The following is a 20,714-nucleotide window of genomic DNA, read 5'->3' as shown; positions in this document are numbered from 1 at the left end:
AAAAAAAAAAAAAAAAAAAAAAAAAAAAAAAAGATAATAAAGTTGGCTGTGCATTGACTTGATTTCAGTAGAGTGTCTTCCACATAATGACCTCTAGCATCACAGTAAGGCCATGCTTGCAGAGAGGTGTATGGGAGCTTTCTGAGAGTTCCAGCCATGCTTGCAGAGAGGTGTATGGGAGCTTTCTGAGAGTTCCAGCCATGCTTGCAGAGAGGTGTATGGGAGCTTTCTGAGAGTTCCAAAGGGCTGCCCACTAGATAAGCAGAACTTCAGTGTGCAGCTTTACTTCTTCCAACTATGCAAACAGAGCCATTTCTTTTAGAGGACCCCAGAGTGTGTGGGAAGAACACATGCAGTTCGAATATATCTTGAGAAGAGAGAATCAAAGTTTGTTCAGACTGATTTTTCAGGCAGTGCCATCCAACATAATCACATGCTGGAGCCAAAAAGCACATCACCAACAAGGTAGCCTTCTGTCATTTCCTGCACTGCTCCAGGAAAGGCGAGCCGGACCGCCTTCCCCATCTGCCACAAGTCTCTGTCGAAGGAAGGATGTTGTGCTGCCTGGGGAGGTTTTGAAGGCATGATGGAAGGAATGATGGAACGCAAATGCTGCCAAAAGACCTGAGAAGCAGAGCATCACCCATATCCTTTCTCCACAGGACTAGATGGACACCTGTATCCACCTTTGCTTGGCTTTCTTCATATCCTTAATAAGTATAGTTCGAACTTGTGGTTGTGATAACAGCCAGCTGTCTATTTCTGCTGAAATGCCCATGAAGAGGACTGATGATGATGTGATGTTTTAATGCCACTGTTCCTTTCTTGAGGAAGCTACCTGAGTGTGTATAGCAGCTCACCTATTGACATATCTAAGTTAAAAGCTGAGGATGAGGATGTCTGTGCCTACAAGGACTATGTGGTGGGCACTGATGTCAGCTAAACAGGCAGAGTAAATTCGAAAGAGTTGAACTTGCTCATGTGACTAAATGCAGTAGTTACACATTTTTGAAATTTAAAAATTGAATAACAATAGTGACTCTAGTAATAATCGGGATCTCTGCAGATTATATTAGTGAAAAGCATTGTGGAGTAGAAACAGGAAAAATGTCTTCAGTCAATGTTTATCTTGAACCTGGCACCCATAGACATGTAGGCTTAGGAGGACAAACAGGGGGATTAAAAAAAATAGTATTTTGATGCAGAGGACAGCCTTAGATGAACGCTAAGACTGTTTGCTGAAATGGTTGGGAAACAGGATAGTAGGTGATGCCAAAACATCACCTGGCTCTAATGACAATTAGGAAAATTGCTATTTTACTATAAACAGAAATGGCAGCTACTTCCAAGTGATCAAGCTGAGCCTCATTCATGGAGGGATTTTCTAGCATTCTTTGCCTTATGATGTAATGCCGTGTGAAGTCCTCAGCATCACTTGCAAAGCATTCTTAACAAAAATGTTTATCTGAATCTCATCAAACTTTTAAATGTAACTTCCATTTTAGAAGAAGCACAGGGAATAGAAAAATGAAGGGCACTGTGGGAAAACAGACAGATCTAGAATGTGGAACATTCTGTAAGAAAACTAACATGATCTTTTCAACAGGCAGGAATCATTTAAAAAATATGGACTTCTCTAAATTAAAGAGACTCAGAGATACAAAGAGACTCAAGGCGTGAATCCTCATGGGATTCTGGATTGGAGTGATGGTGAAGAGGCATGGGCACAGCTCTAAAAATCGTTTTGGGGAGGTTTAGGGAACCTTGGATATGGGATGGAAGTTAAATATATGAGGAACTATTGCCTATTTTCTTAGTTGTGTAAATGGCTTTGAAGTAATATGAGACAACCCTGTTATTTTATTTTTGAGACAGAGTCTCGCTCTGTCACCCAGGCTGGAGGAGTGCAGTGGCGCTATCTCAGCTCACTGCAACCTCCACTTCCCAGGTTCAAGCTATTATCTTGCCTCAGCCTCCTGAGTAGCTGGGACTATAGGCGCCCACCACCGTGCCCAGCTAATTTTTGCATTTTTAGTAGAGGTGGGCTTTCACCATGTTGGTCAGGCTGGTCTCAAACTCCTGACCTCAAATGATCCACCCACCTTGGCCTCCCAAGGTGCTGGGATTACAGGCCAACTGTGTTATTTGTAAGAAATATTTGCTGGAGTTGTAGAGATAAATTATATGATTTACTTTCAAATCATTTAACCAAAAGCAAGTGTGTGCACGTGTGTGAACATGTACATGCACGCAAACACTCATTGCATTTATATATAAAGAGAGGATAAATCACAAAATAAAAGTAGCAAATCTTAGTAATTGTTCATCCTAAGTAGAGGATACATTGGTGTTTGTTGCATTATTCTTTTAGTTTTCTATATTTGAAAATCTTAAAATAAAATTTTGAAAAGAAAATCATGAACTCAGAATTCCTGGAGAAAAGAACAGAGGCAGAAAACAAAGAATACCTTTAAAAAAATGAAGCCTGAAAAGATTTAGAAAGAATAAAAGAGGACTGAAAAGATTCCTAAAATGTCAGTCATCATAATTAGTTTAAACTGATTTAACATCTATATCAAAAGACAATGCCTTAGATTGGATAAAAGTATAATAATCCGACTTTATATTTCTAAAATCAGTTATATGTTTCTATAAGAGATACCTATAAAATGAAAGCAAATAAAAGTTTAAAATAAACTTTAAATAAATAAAATGGTCATCCACATAATGGACTACTGCTCAGAAGCCAAAACTTCTTACATTTTCAACTGCATGGATGAATCTCACAGACATGATACTGGTTGAATGAATCCAGACACACACAAAAAATATGATATTCTATTTTTATAAAAAGTTTTTAAAAGAAAGAACTAATCAATGGTGATCGAGGTCAGAATGGTGGTTTTATATGTGGGCCGTAATGACCAGGAAGGGGTGGGATTGACTGAAATTGTTTTTATATGTTGCTCTGTATGGTGACTACACAGTTGTGTAACGAATAAAGATTCACTGAACTGCAGTCTTGAGATTTCTGTTTTTTACTATATGTGCTTTGCCACAGGACCTGGCATCCAGATTCCTATGCTGTGTGTCTTAAATTTCATTTGAGTGGTAGCCTGTGTGGGCTTTAAACCATGGTGCCTGCCATATGTACCCACATAAAACCAGGTGGTTTTGAGAAGCTGAGTTTGTCTTCCACATTTTAAAGTGCAAGTAGGGAAGATGAGTTCAGTTGAGACTGCCTTCTTTTGAATTGACAAATACTTTATTTTTACATAGAAATTAAGATTTGTATTCATTTTTTCCCACTTCCAAGTGATGTACTTAAGATAAAGTTTATGATTTTCAGAAATATCCTTTAACATATTTCTCTCTAAGACCACTTTAATTTTATTCATTTGCTGATTTTCTCAGCCTGTCATGGATTCATTCATATGTTATTACTTGATTTTTAAGGAACACTTGCTATGGAGAGTAGTATTAGGAAAAACATACTTCTTTTAGAAGCCAGAAGTTCTAGATTTGACTGTGGCTGCATCCCTTCCTTTCTATGAAATTATAATTAAGTTACGTCTTTGATTTTCACTTTACTGATCCTTACAATGGGTTTAATAATAGTTTACCAAGGATGTTGTATCATCCAGAGAATTTAGTATTACTTTAAAGTCATTCAGTATTCTGTGTTTGATTAAAGTGAATGGGCTTCTTTCTTGAGAAGTAGATTTATAATTGTTACTATTGGGAAGAGGATTAGAGTGGAATTCATTTCTTTATTTCCTTATACTAGCTCTGCATCCATATAATGGGACACTGTGTTAGGTTTCCTTTGAAAATTAAAAAGAAAACATGATTCAACTGCTAAAATAAAACTGATAGCCAATGTTCTAGTGGAGTTTCCTGATTATTAGGAATTTGGCTAGGAAATCTGGTCTTCTTCACACAAGAAACAATATTATTACACAATGGAATTTGAGAGAAAACTCTATGAAAATCCTTGGCCAAAAGGAAATCAAACAGAGGGTGTATTAGCCAACGTCTTCTGTGGCAATAATTCCAAAATCTTAACAGTTTACAGCAACGCATCTTTATCTGTCACTCTTTCCCTAAGTGGCTGCACCTTTTTACATTCCCATCAAAAGTGCACAAAGGTTCCAGTGTCTCCACATCCTTGCTAACACTCCTTATCTTTTAGGTCTGTGGGGTTGTTTTTTTACTGATAATAGCCATCCTAACAGATAGGAGGTTGTGATTACGGTTTTCATTTGCCTTTTTCTGATGATTAGTGATGTTGAGAATCTTCTCATATATCCGTTGGTCAGTGTATATCTTCTTTGGAAAAATGTCTATCTTTGAATAGACATTTGCCCATTTTAAAATTGGCTTATTTATTTTACTTTTATTATTTTGCTATTGAGTTATACAAATTTCTTGTGTATTTGGGCTATTAATCCTTTATCAAGGATATAGTTTGCAGATATTTTTCTCATGCTGTAGGTTGCCTTTCACTCTGTTGATTTTTTCTCTGCTATGTATAAACATTTTAGTTTGATGTAGTCCTACTTGTCTATTTTTGCTTTCATTGCCTGCGCTTTGGGTCTCATATCCAAGAAATCACTGTCAAGACTACTGTCATAAAGCCTTTTCCCTCTGTTTTATTCTAGGAGTTTTATAGTTTCAGGTCTTACATTTAAGTCTCTAATCCATTTTGAATTGCTTTTTTGTTTATGGTGAAGTAAGGGTAGAATTTCATTATTTTTTATATGAATATACAGATTTTGCAGCATCACTGGTTGAAAAGCCTATCGTTTTCCCATTGTGTAAACTTGACACCCTTGTGAAAGACCATTTTATTGTATAAGCATCAATTTATTTCCAGGTTCTCTTTCTGTTCCATGTATCTATATGTTTGCCTATGTACCAGTACCATATTATTTAGATTATTGTAGCTTTGTAGTATATTTTGAAGCAACTCTGGCTTTGTTCTTTTATGTTGATTGTTTTGACTCTATAAGGTTCTTTGTGTTTTCATATGAATTTTAGCATTGCTTTATCTATTTCTGAAAAATCCCCTGGGATTTTGATAGAGATTACATTGAATCTGTAGATCATTGTAGATAGTATGGAAATTTTAACAATGTTAACTCTTTCAATCTATGAAAGCAGAATGCCTTGCCATTTATCTGTGTCTTTTAAAATTAATTTCTTCAGTGTTTTCTAGTTTTCAGTGTACAAATATTTCACCCACTTGGTTACATTTATTCCTAAATATTTTGGGTTTTCTTGATGCAATAATAAATGAGATCACTTTCTTAATTTTCATTTGGGATTGTTTATTGTTAGTGTATATAAATACAACTGATTTTTTGTATGTTGATTTTGTATCATGCCATTTTACTGAATTTGTTTATTTGTTCTAACAATTTTTTGTGTGTGGATAGAATCTTTAGGGTTTTCTACATATAAAATTATGTCATCAGCAAATGGAGATAATTTTACTTCTTCCCTTCAGATATTGATGCCTTTTGCTTCTCTTTCTTGTCTAATTGCTCTAGCTAGGAATTCTATTACCTTGTTGAATAAATGTGGTGACAGTGGGCACCTTTTGACTTGCTCTTGATCTTAGGAAAAAAAAATGTTTTTGTTTTTCACCATTGAGTATATGGTCTTCATCATGTTAAAGTAATTTTTTTCTATTCCCATTTTGTTGAGTGTTTTTATCATGAAATGTATTGAAATTTGTCAAATGCCTTTTCTGCATCTGTTGAGGTGATGATATACTTTTCATCCTTTCTTCTGTTAATGTGGTGTCTCCTTCTTGCTATGTAGAACCCTTGCATCTGAGAGATAAACCCCACTAGATCATGTTATAGTATCCATTTAATATGCTGCTGAATTCAGTTTGCTAGTATTTTGTTGAGAAATTTGCATCTATATTCATCAATGATATTGGCCTGCACTTTTCTTTACTTGTAGTGTCTTTGACTGGCTTTGGTATCACAGTAATGTTGGCCTCACAAAATAAATTTGGAAGTGTTCCTTCCTCTTTAATTTTTTTGAAGAGGTTGAGAAGAATTTGCATTAATTCTTCTTTAAATGTTTCATGGAATACACCAACATTTCTTCCAACAAAGAAATACAAAAAAAGCTATCTGATCATGTGTATTTCTTTGTTGGAAGATTTATGATTAATTATTGAATCCCTTAATAGTTACAGGTTTGTTCCAAGTTTCTATGATTCAGTCTACATAGGTTGTATGTTTCCAGAAATTTATCTACCTTTTCTAGGTTATCCAAGCTGTTGACTTTTCCTTGGTGTATCATCATTCATTGTAGTTTCATAATCCTTTTCATTTCTGTGGCATCAGCACTAGTATCTCCTTTCATTTCTGATTAGACTCCACTTATTTTCCTTAACCTAGCTGTTTGTCAATTTCATTGATCTTTCAAAAAACAATTCTTGGTTTCACTGTTTTTTCCTAGTGCTTTTCTATTCTCCATTTCATTTAGTTCTAATCTAATTTTTATTATTTCCTTTCTTCTTACTTTGGGCATAATTTGCTCTGTTTCTAGTTCCTTGGGGTGTAAATTTAGGTTGTTTATTTGAGGTCTCTCTTTTTTTTAATGTAGGCATTTACCATTATAATCTTCTTTCTTAGTATTGATTTTGCTACTTCACACAAATTTTGGTATGCTGTGTATTTGTTTTCATTCAGCTAAGGATATTTTCCAAATTCCCTTTTGGCTCCTTCTTTGATCTATTGGTTGTTTAAGATTGTGCTGTTTAATTTCCACGTGCTGTGATTGTTTTTCAGTTTTCCTTCTGTTAATTGTTTTTTAGTTTTATTCCATGGTGGTTGGGAAAGATACTTAATTCTGTTACTGTTTTTTGGTTTTATTATGTTGTGGTTGGGAAAGATACTTAAATTCGTCAAGACTCGTTTTGTTACCTAACACATGATCTATCCTATGTGCACTGAATAAGAAAGTGTATTCTGCTGCTATTGACTGTATTTGTCTCTTAAGTATAATTGGTCTTCAGTGTTGCTCAAGCACTCTGTTTTCTTACTCATATTCTCTTTGGATGTCCTATCCATTATTGAAAGTGGGGTATTGAAATCTTCTACTATTATGGTGTTGCTTTCTCTTTCTCACTTCAATTCTATCAATCAATGTTTACTTCATATATTTGGTTGCTCTGGTACAGGATACATATATATTATCATTGCTATATCTTACTGGTGAATTCACCTTTTTATCATTATAGTGTCCTTCTTTGTCTACTACTTAAAGCCTATTTAATCTGATATAAGTATTGCACCGCTCCTCTTCTTTTGATTGCTGTTTGTATGGGTTATCTTTTTCCATGTTTTCACTCTCAGCCTATGTGTGTCCTTAAATCTAAAGTGAGTCTCTTGTAGACAGCATATCATTGGACCTGGTTTCTAATGTATCTTTTGATAGGGCAGTTTAATCTATTTCTACTTAAAGTAATTACTACGCCAGGCATGGTGGCTAATAGGTGTAATCCTAGCACTTTGGGAGGCTGAGGCGAGTGGGTCACTTGAGGTCAGGAGTTTGAGACTAGCCTGGCCAACATGGCAAAACCCTGTCTCTACAAAACATACAAAAAATACAAAAAAAAATTAGGCATATTGGTGCAACACCTATAGCCCTAGCTGCTTGGAAGGCTGAGGCAGGAGACTCGCTTGAACCCAGGTGGCAGAGGTTAGCTGAGATCACACCACTGTGCTCTAGCCTGGGTGACAGAATGAGCCTCTGTTTAAAAACAATACTAATAAATAAATAATAAAAACACATAAGTATTGATGGGAAATGACTGACTTTTATCATTTTATTATCTTCTATATTCCTTGTAACTCTTTTGTCCTTATCTTTTTCTCTTGCTGTCTTATTTGTGATTTAAAACGTTATTTAGGATCATATTTTGGTTCCTTCCTCATATTCTTTTGTGTGTTTCCTGTAGGTGTGTCTTTCCTGGTTGCCGTGGGGCGTTTCCTGTAGGTGTGTCTTTCCTGGTTGCCGTGGGGCGTTTCCTGTAGGTGTGTCTTTCCTGGTTGCTGTGGGGCTTATATAACACATTTGTAGTTATGATCATCTATTTTAAGATGATCACAGCTTGACTTCAATCACATCCAAAAACTGTACTATTCCACTAGACTCCTTTACGTGATTGTTGTAACAAATTTCATGTTTCTATATTATGTATCCATTAACATAATTTTATAGCCTTTATACTTTTATCTTTTCACTTCTGTATCAAAATTAAAAGCTGTTTATACAATATTTGTAATGTTACGTGTCATGCAATGTTATAGTACTATAATATGTATTTGTGTATGTGTGTGTGCGTATATATATGTATACATATATATATGCCCACACACACCCCTTTTCCAGTAAATTATATGTTTTCATTTGCTTTCATGTTACTATCTTCATGTTACTTTCATTTCAACTTGAAGGACTTCCTTTAGCATTTCTTATAAGGCAGATTTCTTTGTAAGAGGACTATCATGTCTTGCCTTGGTTTTCTCATTTGCAAAATGGAATGACAGTGGAAATAAATACATCTTTGAAAAGTTTTATGTGACTTGTAAGTATATCTGCAAAATTTAGTTATCATAATTATTACTTTAGCATTTTTTGAGGAAGTTTCCATTATGACATTATGAATTAGTGTAGATTGCAAGGCTTGTGTGTGTTGTGTGTGTGTATGTACGTATGTGTTGTGTGTGTGTGTGCACATGCCCACTGGGTGTAGTTCTGAGGTAGAGACAGAGACTGTTGCCTTAAAATCTGATTGTCCTTTGACCCATAAAATTATGACCGTGCCTGCTCTGGGAACAGTCACTTGCTTCTCCTGAGCTGGGGTGTTCAGTTACTGATTTCCTAAACCAATTTCCTAAATGGGTAATAGCGTTCTGACTCATACAATTCCCCCTACATTTCCTGACTATTTCAGGTGACTATCTCTTCCTCTTTGCCCTTAATGGGGATGTAATGAAGTCACATGTTTCAAAGTCATTGCTGTGTGTCTGGCTGGGGTGGACTACTCTTACATAACGTCTCACTAGAGGGTCAGAATGAAGTTGGCATACGTATTCTACTTCCACCTCAATTTCTAACCAGGTTGAAAAGAAAGAGATCTTAAAATGAGAGGTGGCTTTCAGGGTCTAAAGATCCTCTGGCGGAAAGTGTTTAGTTCGTCATTAGTGTTTCAGATGTGTTAAAAGCACAGGCTTTAGGGTCAGTTTGCTTCATTGTTTAAGCTGTGAACTTGGTTGTATGACTTTAACCTTTTGCAGTCTAGTTTCCTCATCTGTGAAAAGGTGATAATAATAATGTTTATTTCACAGAGATTTTATGAAGATCAAATGAGATATTATCCATAAAAATGCTGGCCGGGTGCGGTGGCTCACACCTATAATCCCAGCACTTTGGGAGGCTGAGGCGGGCAGATCACCTAAGGTCAGGAGTTTGAGACCAACCTGGCCAAAATGGTGAAACCCTGTCTCTACTAAAAATACAAAAAAAAAAAATTAGCTGAATGTGGTGGTGGGTGCCTGTAATTCCAGCTACTCGGGAGGCTGAGGCAGGAGAACCTGGCAGGTGGAGGTTGCAGTGAGCTGAGATCAGCATGGGCAACAGAGCGAGACTCCATCTCAAAAAAAAACAAAACAAAACAAAACAAAAAAGCTAAGTATGTTATGTGGCGTATGTGTGGGGACCAATGCATGTTGGCATCAGTATGATTATTTTCATTGGTCTGGCCCTTCAGTAAGTCATTGCTGGGCAACTCGAGTCTAGCTGGGTGCTGGAGAGAGAAACATTAAGTACAACAACAGGTAATACAGTAGAACCTCATGCAGCATATATGAGAACAGAGAGAAGAGAAATGTTAGTTGACACTAAGGTCAGGGCACGTTTCCTAGAGGAAGTAGACCTTGAGGGAAAAGTGAAATTTCCCTGGAGAAAAGAGGCAGGAGAGAGAGAGGCATTTGCCTTCCAGAAGCACCATGCAAGTAAATGTATGGGTGAGTTGGGTCTTTCATTCATATAGTCCACTTATAATTATTGAGTTCTCACTATGTGAGGGGTTCTGTGTTTGACTCAGGGAACACAATGATGAGCAGAGCAAAGCAAAACAAAACAAAACCAAAAACAAAACCTATTCCTGCCCTATGTAGTATGTAACTCTCACTTTTCAGGCAAGATGAGCATGAAACCAATAACCCATAGGAAAGATGTAGGACATCATTGGATGGTGTAGGCTTGAGACTGACTAGGTGTTAGGATGGGAGGTGTCCAATAGGGCCTCTGTGGGTAACTGAGGTTTAAACTGAGACACATGTGGGAATGGGAGTGAGGTAAGGAGAGATAGAGAAGGTCGTGTGCCAGGAGAACAATGATGTCTTCTGGGAACTGAACAAAGTCCACTGTGGCTGAGACATAGAGCACGTGGGAAAAGTATAGAGAGGACACTGGTGAGATAGTGTGGACAAGATCACATGGGGTCTTGGTGGTCATTCTAAGGATGCAGGCTTTTGTCCCAAGTACAACAGGAAGTCACTGACGTGTTCTGTTTATGCAGAGCAATATTTCAAGACTTATGTTTAAAAAAAAAAAAATCTGCTATGTGCAGCATGCATTAATGGGGATTAAAATGGAAGTGGAAAGACCAGTAAGTAGTTGTGACAAGATGATAGTGGCTTGAATTGGAGTAGTGGCAAAAAAATAAATAAATAAACAAACAAATCAACAGTTGTATCTGGTGAGTCCTGAGGCACTTGGTGTAGTTGGAGAATAAGATACACAGTGCTGAGTCACTGACATGATATGTTTAGGCAGTTTTTGAGGAGCAGGGGTATGACATTTCATGCTAAGAAATTTGCATTTATACTATAAAAAGGGCTGATGGAGATGAAGAAGCAGAGAAATGAAATAATCAGATTAGTGTTGTGCATAGAGGGTATTTATTTCTCTTCCCCCCTGCTTCTTGAGCTAAGTACTTATTGAATTTAGAGTAATAGACGAGAGAAAGGGCACAACATTATTGCAAGCAAAGATTGATGGAAAGCGGATGCTTTTGCGTAACAGCACAAAAGAGATATATGAAAGAGAGGTTAAACTTGTCAGTGTGAAAAGCTATTGATCTTGTAAATACTTATCCTGAAGCCACGTAAGCCTTCTCTCAGGCATGACCCAAATATTCCAAACCTCCAATGCAGCCGAGGATGTGGATGTAACTGGATAAGGGATGACCACTGTGGAAACACAATGAGCCAAGACACTTTGTGGAAAGGGGGGGGGTTTACAAAAGTGTTAAAGGAGCCAAGGGATTATAAGATAGAGAAAGGAGAGAGAGAATGTCTAGTGGAGATGGCTTTCCTCCCTGCTAGGAAGAAGGTGCCACTGGGTAGTGTTCTCAGAGCCTAAAACAGAGGCCCCATAACCACTGAGGAGCTAGGAGTAAGTCAGAGACAGAGGGAAAATATTTGGAAAACCAAATTCATTATGTACTTTCTATGATTTGGACCTCAAGTCAAGGGTCATTTTTGAGACTCTTGACACTCAACCTCTGACTGGTCAAGAGTGAAATAATCTGGTTATGAATTGGAACACTCTTCCTTCCCTTCCCTTCCTTGGGTTGATGTGTTTAAGACACTTACATGGGGAGTACTCAGAAGGGATGGAATATTTGGAGGCTTTTGCAGTCGGCTGAGAAAGAAGGCTGTCTGTCCACAGAGACCAAAACAGACATAAGAACTGTTGATCAAGTGGGAGTCTTTGGGAGGATTTAAAAAACTAAAGAAAAAAGAAAAACCAAAATGTTCTTCCTCTATAAAGTTTTAAGCCTGTTCCACTTAATACGTTTCAGAAAATTTAATAAGGAAAGATAACTTGTTAACCATTCTTGCTGTGTGTTACAGATAACACTAAATTCACTTAAATACGTCTTAGCTTTCAGATAGTAGACACTTTTTCAACAGATTGTGCTCAGCTGTGCTGTGCAGTACTGATTTCTGGGCCTCACTTTTGGTGGTGTACACTGGAGACATTCATTCAGGGAGTGTGTCAAACTTATAATTGTTCATTTTCAGGTTACAGAACTCAACAATGTGAAGAACGTAGCTCGATTGCCAAAGAGCACCAAGAAACATGCCATAGGGATTTATTTCAATGACGATACCTCCAAGACTTTTGCTTGCGAATCAGGTTTGTCTCAGGCAGGGCAGGGGTCTTTTGCTTTTAGATTCTGAATGGATGCTGGGCACACAGTTTAATCTTTTGGACATTTCCACAGATCTTGAGGCCGATGAGTGGTGCAAAGTACTCCAGATGGAGTGTGTAGGAACACGGATCAATGACATCAGCCTTGGAGAGCCTGACTTACTGGCCACGGGGGTTGAGAGAGAACAGAGTGGTATGTAAAGAAAATTCTCTCCTCTCTTTTCAAAACTGCTTCTGTCTCCATATAATAAAACATAAGACATTTCATTATGTAAAGTTTTGGGGTATAAAATGTATAAAGAAATAAATAAAATAACCTTTTATCTAATCCACAACCTGTGTTAACATTTCAGTGTATCTTTTCTTATTTTCTTTTCCAATTCATAACATGGATGTATCCACATTAATAATATCAATTAGAAATTTTGGGGAACCTGCTATGTGCCAGTTTGTTGGAAGATGCTTTACTCACCTCAGATTATTTATTATATGTTTCTAGCAATCCTATGGTATAGGTATAATTACATATAGCCCTATGGTATAGGTATAAATACATTTCATAGCAACTCTATGGTATAGGTATAATTCATTTTGCACACGAGGAAACTAAAATTTAGAGGAAGTAAAGACCTTCCTTCAATTCCATTAGCTCACTAGTGTTTGATTCTAGACGATACCGTTGGGCCTATATTTACAGTGTACAGATTTTAAAATGTCATGGGCATTTTTTGGTCTTGCCTTTTTCACTTAAAATGTTATCAACAGCTTTGCAATGCTTTCAATATAATTCAAACTTTATGAATATTTCACCAAATTTAAACCCATCTAAAATCTGTAATGAAAAAAATATATATTTTGTCAAAACACTTGAGCCAACTCTGAGCTCAGCACTCAATCTGGGAATAAATAATTTAAAATAATAATAACCAAAATATTCATGAACACTTCAGCAAAAATCAATGTTGATTTACAGAACAAACCTGGATGTGAGGAATCATTTCTTTGTCTCCTAACAGCTGAGCCTGGGGATAGGGTAGATCAGATCACAGAGCTCTGCTTTAGCTGGCTGACTTGATCATGAGGGCATGCCACCATGGAAAGGTCTGTGGGTCATCTGGTTTGATTACGGACATGGCAGAGATGGAATTGTACTGACTCTTTCTGTAGGTGCACACTCCAGTGTCAGTAAAAAAATACTGTCCCTCCCAGTTGGAACTATGTCTTCATGACACATTTACAATCTGTGACTGTTTTGGATACAACATGTCTACCATAACCCATCTCCATGGAAGTGTTATTGACTGAGACCTAGAGGCGCTGGATAATTCAGAGGAGCCTCTTTGTAGGTTGGAAAATTGAGTTACAGAGAAGTTAAGTCATTGATGGGGTTACACAACCAATCCCCAGGCTCCTGCTTCTCTGGTTCACTAAATCAGGATGCCCCAGGCAGAGAGCATACATAGGAGCCAAGCATAAAGAAAACCTGGCAGGTTTTGATTATGATTCATTTTTTCACCTAGAGTGCTCAGATCAGCACTTTTCACAAATTTGTATTTGGGAAGCAGTATCCTGACAGCACCACAGTCTGAATTTAAAAATTGGTGGTGCCCAGGAGATACCTTTCCCACAGCAGCTTTCTGTGCCTCCGTTTCCTCTTCTGTTAAATGGAAATAATAGCTCTGGTCTACAAGTATCAAAGATTATTATAAATTCAACTAAGTCCTCTCAGGCCCTTTACAATGTTAGTTAGTATGACTTCAAGTGATTGTAAATAAAATGGTTACTCTACCACTATTGCTGTTATTCTTTTTAAATTTTTATTATTTTTTCCTACCTCTCCCCTGTTGTTATTCTTGAGTGAGGTAGGACTTAGAGAAAGTCTAAGCAAATAGATTCATAATGATCTCTCTTACCTTTTACTTAATATAGATAGTCTTCCTTACTTGGAAGTTTCAAGGGGGGAATATGCTCAATTAGAATACATTTTTTTCAAATAATTACTAGCAATCAATGAATATTTGCTTATTGGGAGCATGAAATAATTTAAAAATTTTGAATAGTAGATAATGGAACACATTTCATGAACACAATCCCGGCATTACTATTTACTAAATTCAACTAAAATCTATGAAAATTCAAATGACTATCTTATTATAAAACAATGTATTTAAAATACCACTAATATAAAATTGTTAATGCCGCAATGTCATATGTAGGCAAGCTATCATAATGATGTATAGTTGGAAAGATATTTGCTATAATAATATTTTTGTTCATATTTCACTGAAAGACTTTGACTCAAAAACTTCTTAAAGAAGTTTCCAGAAATATAACAGAAATATGGTGACTGTAACTGCAGGGATGAAAATTAGGTTGCAGTAATCAGCCAAGCAGTTTATGTAGAATAATTTTGGTTGCATTTTAGTAATCATCCAAATATGCAATGAACATTTCTTTCCAGTATTTTGCTAAAAAAAGTTCTTTATTAAAACTAGTTCAAATATATGCATTGGCATTTTCCCAAATTCTTGGCCAGTGAAGTGCTTAGTATTACTGTGGAGTTTTGTTTAAATGATTTGGGATACAGTTTTATTCATTTAGTTATAGAAATTACAAGTTGATCAATATCACTTTAATAACATTAAACCATGACATAGTTGTTTTGCACCTGCATCTTTTGTGAGCACAAAAGTGTGGATCTAGTTAATGTGTTCTTGGCAGGAAAAAAAAATGTTTTTAATGGTTTTATTGCTTTAGACTTTTATTGGCATACACATTTTTATTATGCAAATTTAAAATTCTAAAAATGGTCGTTGCTCATGTAAATAGTGCTTAGTGTACGCTGACAGTCAGACTGTATCATTATTATGTTATTTAATAGGATCTGCATTTAAGAAATTATTTTCTGGGACTGTTAATTAATGGGAAAGGTTTATCTTTCTGAATATGCAACCAAAATCCAGAATGTGAACTTGAATTGTTTTTAAATGCCTCTATGTTCCTACAATGTCTTTGATGTTTTATTCCTGGGGATTTTAGACTAACCCTTTGTTTTTCTCCCAGAGAGATTCAATGTGTATTTGATGCCATCTCCTAACTTAGATGTACATGGCGAATGTGCCTTGCAGATTACATATGAGTATATCTGTCTTTGGGACATCCAGAATCCCAGAGTCAAACTCATCTCTTGGCCGCTAAGCGCCCTGCGGCGGTATGGACGTGATACTACGTGGTTTACTTTTGAGGCAGGGAGGTGAGTTTAATGACTTTTAATGACTATTTTTCTGTTTGTTTGTGTGTGTGTGTGTGTGTGTGTGTGTGTGTGTGTGTGTGTTCATTTTTACTAGGCTCGCATCATATGAGGCGGTAGGTTTACATATGAGACCCAACTGAAATACACTTGAGAAATTCATAGAGTTGCAATTACATACTAGGAGGGGTCTTGTAAAATATTTATATATTCAACATGGCTTTTCTCCCCTGTGGAAGATTCTAATGTTTCACACGCATGATACAAATTTTCGTTACACAGTTTGTTTCCATACCACAAACTGAAGTTGATCCAAGTAGAAATGTTAACAAGGTACCATTTCCTGGGTCAAGCTGAACAGAGGCGAGCTTCTTGATTTTGGGAAACTTTCATATTATTATTTCACTTATGTTTCCTCATCTGAGTTAACCGTGGTAGATTATTAATATGAGGGACCATGGAGTTTTTACCAGCTGCAATTTCTTGAGTTCCATCTATTTGGCTTACAGTGTAAGGATTCCCATGAATACTGGAAGAGATTAATGCTCAAACTTGCTCTTTGTGATACCTACTAAGCACTTTCTGGGTTTTCTCTTTTTCCTCTTAGGGTTAATCTGGGAGAGATAAAATAGTGCCAATAATATATGGGTTGGTTGCTACCTACAAAAAGACTCCTCTAGTTAGAATTCTATTTTCCTTGTCCTTCACTTCTCCCTCAGAATTTAGGATTCATTTGGGAACACTGCAGATTTTTTGTTTGTTTGTTTGTTTGTTTTGTTTTGTTTTGTTTTTTGAGATGGAGTGTTGCTCTGTCTCCCGGGCTGGAGTGCAGTGGCGCGATCTGGGCTCACTGCAAGCTCCACCTCCCGGGTTCACGCCATTCTCCTGCCTCAGCCTCCAGAGTAGCTGGTACTATAGGCACCACCACCACGCCAACTAATTTTTTGTATTTTTAGTAGAGACGGGGTTTTTCACCGTGTTAGCCAGGATGGTCTCGATCTCCTGACCTCGCGCCTTGGCCTCCCAAAGTGCTGGGATTGCAGGCGTGAGCCACCGCGCCTAGCCAGATAAATTTTCTATTTTAGAATTTTAAATGCCTAAATTTTAAGAAGTATGAGTTCTTCTGTATATGGCCTGACATTACACTGAAATTAAAAACCGTCAACTTGTGATGTTAAATAACAATTGCTTGTAAAAGCAGACAGTTACTCCTGACGGGAATATGACTCTTGATATAAGGAAAGTAAACACAGAAGTTCTAAACACCCCAATCCACGTGAATGGGTAACAGTAGTGGTCCCCTCTAACTAATCTGTTCATTCCATTTTAATGAACAAAGCCCAATTATTTAAAATTTACGTTTCATCTGTAGTCCCAGCTACTCAGGAAGCTGAGGCATGAGAGTGGTGTGAACCTGGGAGACGGAGCTTGTGGTGAGCCGAGATCGTGCCACTGCACTCCAGGCTGGGTGACAGAGTGAGATTCCGTCTTGGGAAAGAAAAAAAAATTTACATTAAAAAAAATCAAAGCCCGATTATTTAAAATTTACATTTCAGAAATATGATCAACTTGATGTTCTTACAACTGTCTGGAAAGTTTTTTACTTTATACTTGTCATGTAGCTCTTTTCTGGTCTATTTTATTTTTAAGTACCTAGAAACAAGTTGGTAAATCTTTCAAAGACTGTAAAAGTTATCACAGAAAATAAACCTTTAATGTTTACAGCAATGTTTTTGTTTTGTGAGAATTACTTATTTATTCTTCTTATAAGAAAATCCCAGGCCAGGACAGTGGCTTATACCTGTAATCCAAGCACTTCAGGAGGCCAACACAGGAGGATTGCTTGAGCCCAGGAGTTTCAGACCAGGCTGGGCAACACAGGGAGACCCCATCTCTCCAACATTATTCTATTATAAAAACAATTGCACATGTATATTCATCACAGCACTATTCACAATAACAAAGACATGGAGTCAACCCAAATGCTCATCAATGATAGACTGGATAAAGAAAATGTAGTACATATATACCATGGAGCACTATGCAGCCATAAAAAAGAATGAATCATGTCCTTTGCCAGGACAAGGATGGAGCTGGAGGCCTAATACCTTAGCAAACCAATATAGGAACGGAAAACCAAATACTACATGTTTTCACTTATAAGTGGGAGTTAAATCATGAGAACACATGGATACATAGAAGGGAACAACACATACTGGGGCCTATCTGAGGGTGGAGGATGGGGAAGGGAGAGGGTCAGGAAAATAAGTAATGGATACTAAGCTTAATACCTGCATGATGAAATAATCGTACAATAAGTCACCATGACACAAATTTACCTATGTAACAAACCTGTACATCCTGCACGTGTACCCATGAACTTAAAAGTTAAAAAAAGGAAAATAAGAATACCTATTCATTACTGGATATATTGTAGAAAAAATAAAAGCGAATTAAATGAAAAAAAAATTAGCCAGGCATATAGTGCCACACACCTGTGGTCTCAGCTGCTGCTCCAGACACTGAGGTGGGAGGATCACTTGAGCCTCAGAGGTCGAGGCTGCAGTGAGCTATGGTCATGCCACTACAGTCCAGCCTTGGGCGACACAGTGAGACCTTGTCTCAAAAAAAGAAAAAAACAACAAAAGAAAATCCCTATAGAAAATTAATAATTTTCTTGGTAAGGTTGGTGTATTTTTTCCTTTAGGTCTCAGAAATTATTTATGCATTAACTATAACCAGTGAAATCTAAGTATTGAAAATGTTTTATAATATAAATAGACTTTTCTATGACTATATATCTCAAAACACCTCCATTCATATTTCATATTGATGTGTAAGAGAATTCTACATCGATCAAGACTCTTTGGATCTGTTTTGGACAGTACTTATTCAATTATTAATATTTTAAAATCATTTTTTATTTACCATTTACAGGAAATAGTAGTAGAAACAGTGTATAGCTTTTATGGCAATGTTTGAAGACCAAAACCTTAGTAAATTTTATTAGTATCTCATGTCTATTTTAAACTTAAAACATACTATCTTATTAATTTTCCAGGTACAGGATGAACACTATACATATCCTGCAAACATTTAGTTTATTCATATTGAAATCCAATAGAACTGCTAAGGACTTAGGTGATTACTTAAAAGATGTTGATATTTCTCCTAAGTGCTGTAGGAAACCATAGAGACTTGGAGGCTGGTATGTTTGAGTCTCTGTGTGTGTATGAGATGTGTGTATATGGGTTGTGTGAGTATGTGATGTAATTGTGTTAATAGTTTATAAAGGGCCGGACGCGGTGGCTCACACCTGTAATCCCAGCACTTTGGGAGGCCGAGGCAGGCGGATCACGAGGTCAGGAGATCGAGACCATCCTGGCTAACACGGTGAAACCCCATCTCTACTAAAATATAAAAGTTAGCCGGGCATGGTGGTGGGAGCCTGTAGCCCCAGCTACTCGGGAGGCCGAGGCAGGAGAATGGCGTGAACCCAGGAGGCGGAGCTTGCAGTGAGTGGAGATCGAGCCACTGCACTCTAGCCTGGGTGACAGAGTGAGACTCTGTCTCAAAAAAAAAAAGTATATAAAGGTCACTTTGACCACATTGTGTGGACAGTAGGATAGAGGAGATAGGTATGGATGTGGGTGATATTGAACCAGCTCAAGTGAAACAATGATGGATGAAAAGATATATTGGTGACATAAATTCCAGAACTATTTCAATGGTCTTTACCAACATGCTGACTTGGAAGATATAAGTGTTTTATTCCATGACTTTGATGACCCCTTTATAGTCCATCCATTTGCTTATTTAATCCAAGAACTCCATTGGTTAGATGATTATAATATTCACAACCCGGGCCACTCAATGTTGTATCTCCAGTATTGTGGGGACATAGACTATTTATTGATTTTGAATAGCATTATTCTAATGCATTGGCCATGTTTTGCAGGCCTGGTGCAAACTTGCGATTGAATGGTCAGAAAGGAAAGTGTGGGAATTGTATGCTTAGGGTCTTACTTCTCAAACAGCATGGTGTAGTACACGAAGTACGGATTCAGAATTTAGAGAGACCCTGGGTAATCTCTTTTTTTTGCTAGCTGCTAACCTTGAACAAAGTTCTTAACTTTCCTTGTAAATTTATTGGAGTAATAACTTTCTTGCAGGTTTGTTGTAGGTAAAGGCAGAAATGCGTGTAGATGACCTCGAAGGATGCTGGGCTTCTCCTAAATAGTATCTTTGGTATTCTATTATGATTACTTTTGGAGCAGAACATGGGCTTGCAGGCTAGTGTTAAATGCAAGGTAAAATTACTATTTTATATTTTGCCTGAAACTCAAATAAAGATAAATTTTATAGTTACCATCAAGATGCTCAGGATAATAAGATCATTCGTGTTCCACCAAGCATGAAGCTTTCATGTCTGCCTTGCTTTATTAGTGAAGATAATTTTTTCCTTGGCTATTTTGGATGTGTTGAAACAAGCCAGTTTTATATTAACCAATATAATTTTCCCCATCTCTCACATCAAGAAGTGAGCAGAAGTTGTCTGTCTAAGCAAATAGTTTTCACATATCCCACATGCATCTGCAAAACTTAACAATATCCTCTAGAACACAGGAAATCTGTCTTGGACAAAGTTCTGCTCATATTCAACCTCTCTTAGAACTAGAACTGAGTGTTATTCCTGCTCAGTGGCCCTGTTTCACAAAGCTGACAGTGGGACATGTGTAATAGACTGAACTGGAAGTTGAAGGAAATGAAGTAAAATTACAGTTCTATCACATACTAGCTGTGGGAATGTGGATATGTCACTTGACTCACCGAGCTTTATTTCATTGCAACCTGTAAATTGGGAACACATATATTACTTGTCTTACAAGATTGCTATGAAGATTAAATAAAGGCGCATGTAAAGACACCTGGAATAGTGCCTGGATGTGGTAGGCAGCTGTATCAACCCAAACTGGTACAGAAAAGAAACTCATTGACTTCCATAAACTCAAAGTCTGAGGAGTAAAGATGGCTTCAAGCTTGGCTTAGCTCAGTGTCCAAATGATATTCCCAGGTTTTATTTGACAGTTCTGTTTCTTCTAAAATAGTTTCATTCTAGCTCCATATGGTGACTTTCAGGAGCTTTGAGATCTCCCCACACTATCTCAGTAGAAGAGAGATATGTTACTACTCTCTGCTGTCATTATATATA

At 37.0% G+C, this 20,714-nt stretch overlaps 1 protein-coding gene across 2 annotated transcripts in view; it reads left to right on the top strand.

Moving 5' to 3' along the window:
* Window positions 1–20,714, top strand: part of DOK5 (docking protein 5) — a 177,767-nt gene that overhangs the window by 101,382 nt on the left and 55,671 nt on the right. For both annotated transcript variants that reach the window (XM_017861735.1, XM_017861733.1), the window contains exons 3-5: window positions 12,123–12,237; window positions 12,326–12,445; window positions 15,316–15,505. In XM_017861735.1, the coding sequence (XP_017717224.1) occupies window positions 12,123–12,237; window positions 12,326–12,445; window positions 15,316–15,505 (425 nt within the window). The remainder of the gene's footprint in view (window positions 1–12,122; window positions 12,238–12,325; window positions 12,446–15,315; window positions 15,506–20,714) is intronic.

The sequence above is a fragment of the Rhinopithecus bieti genome, unplaced genomic scaffold (genome assembly GCF_001698545.2).
Source record: "Rhinopithecus bieti isolate Rb0 unplaced genomic scaffold, ASM169854v2 scaffold_56845, whole genome shotgun sequence".
NCBI lineage: Eukaryota > Metazoa > Chordata > Mammalia > Primates > Cercopithecidae > Rhinopithecus > Rhinopithecus bieti.
Note: the sequence above shows the minus strand (reverse complement) of the source record. Positions and strands in the feature narration are given on the sequence as shown.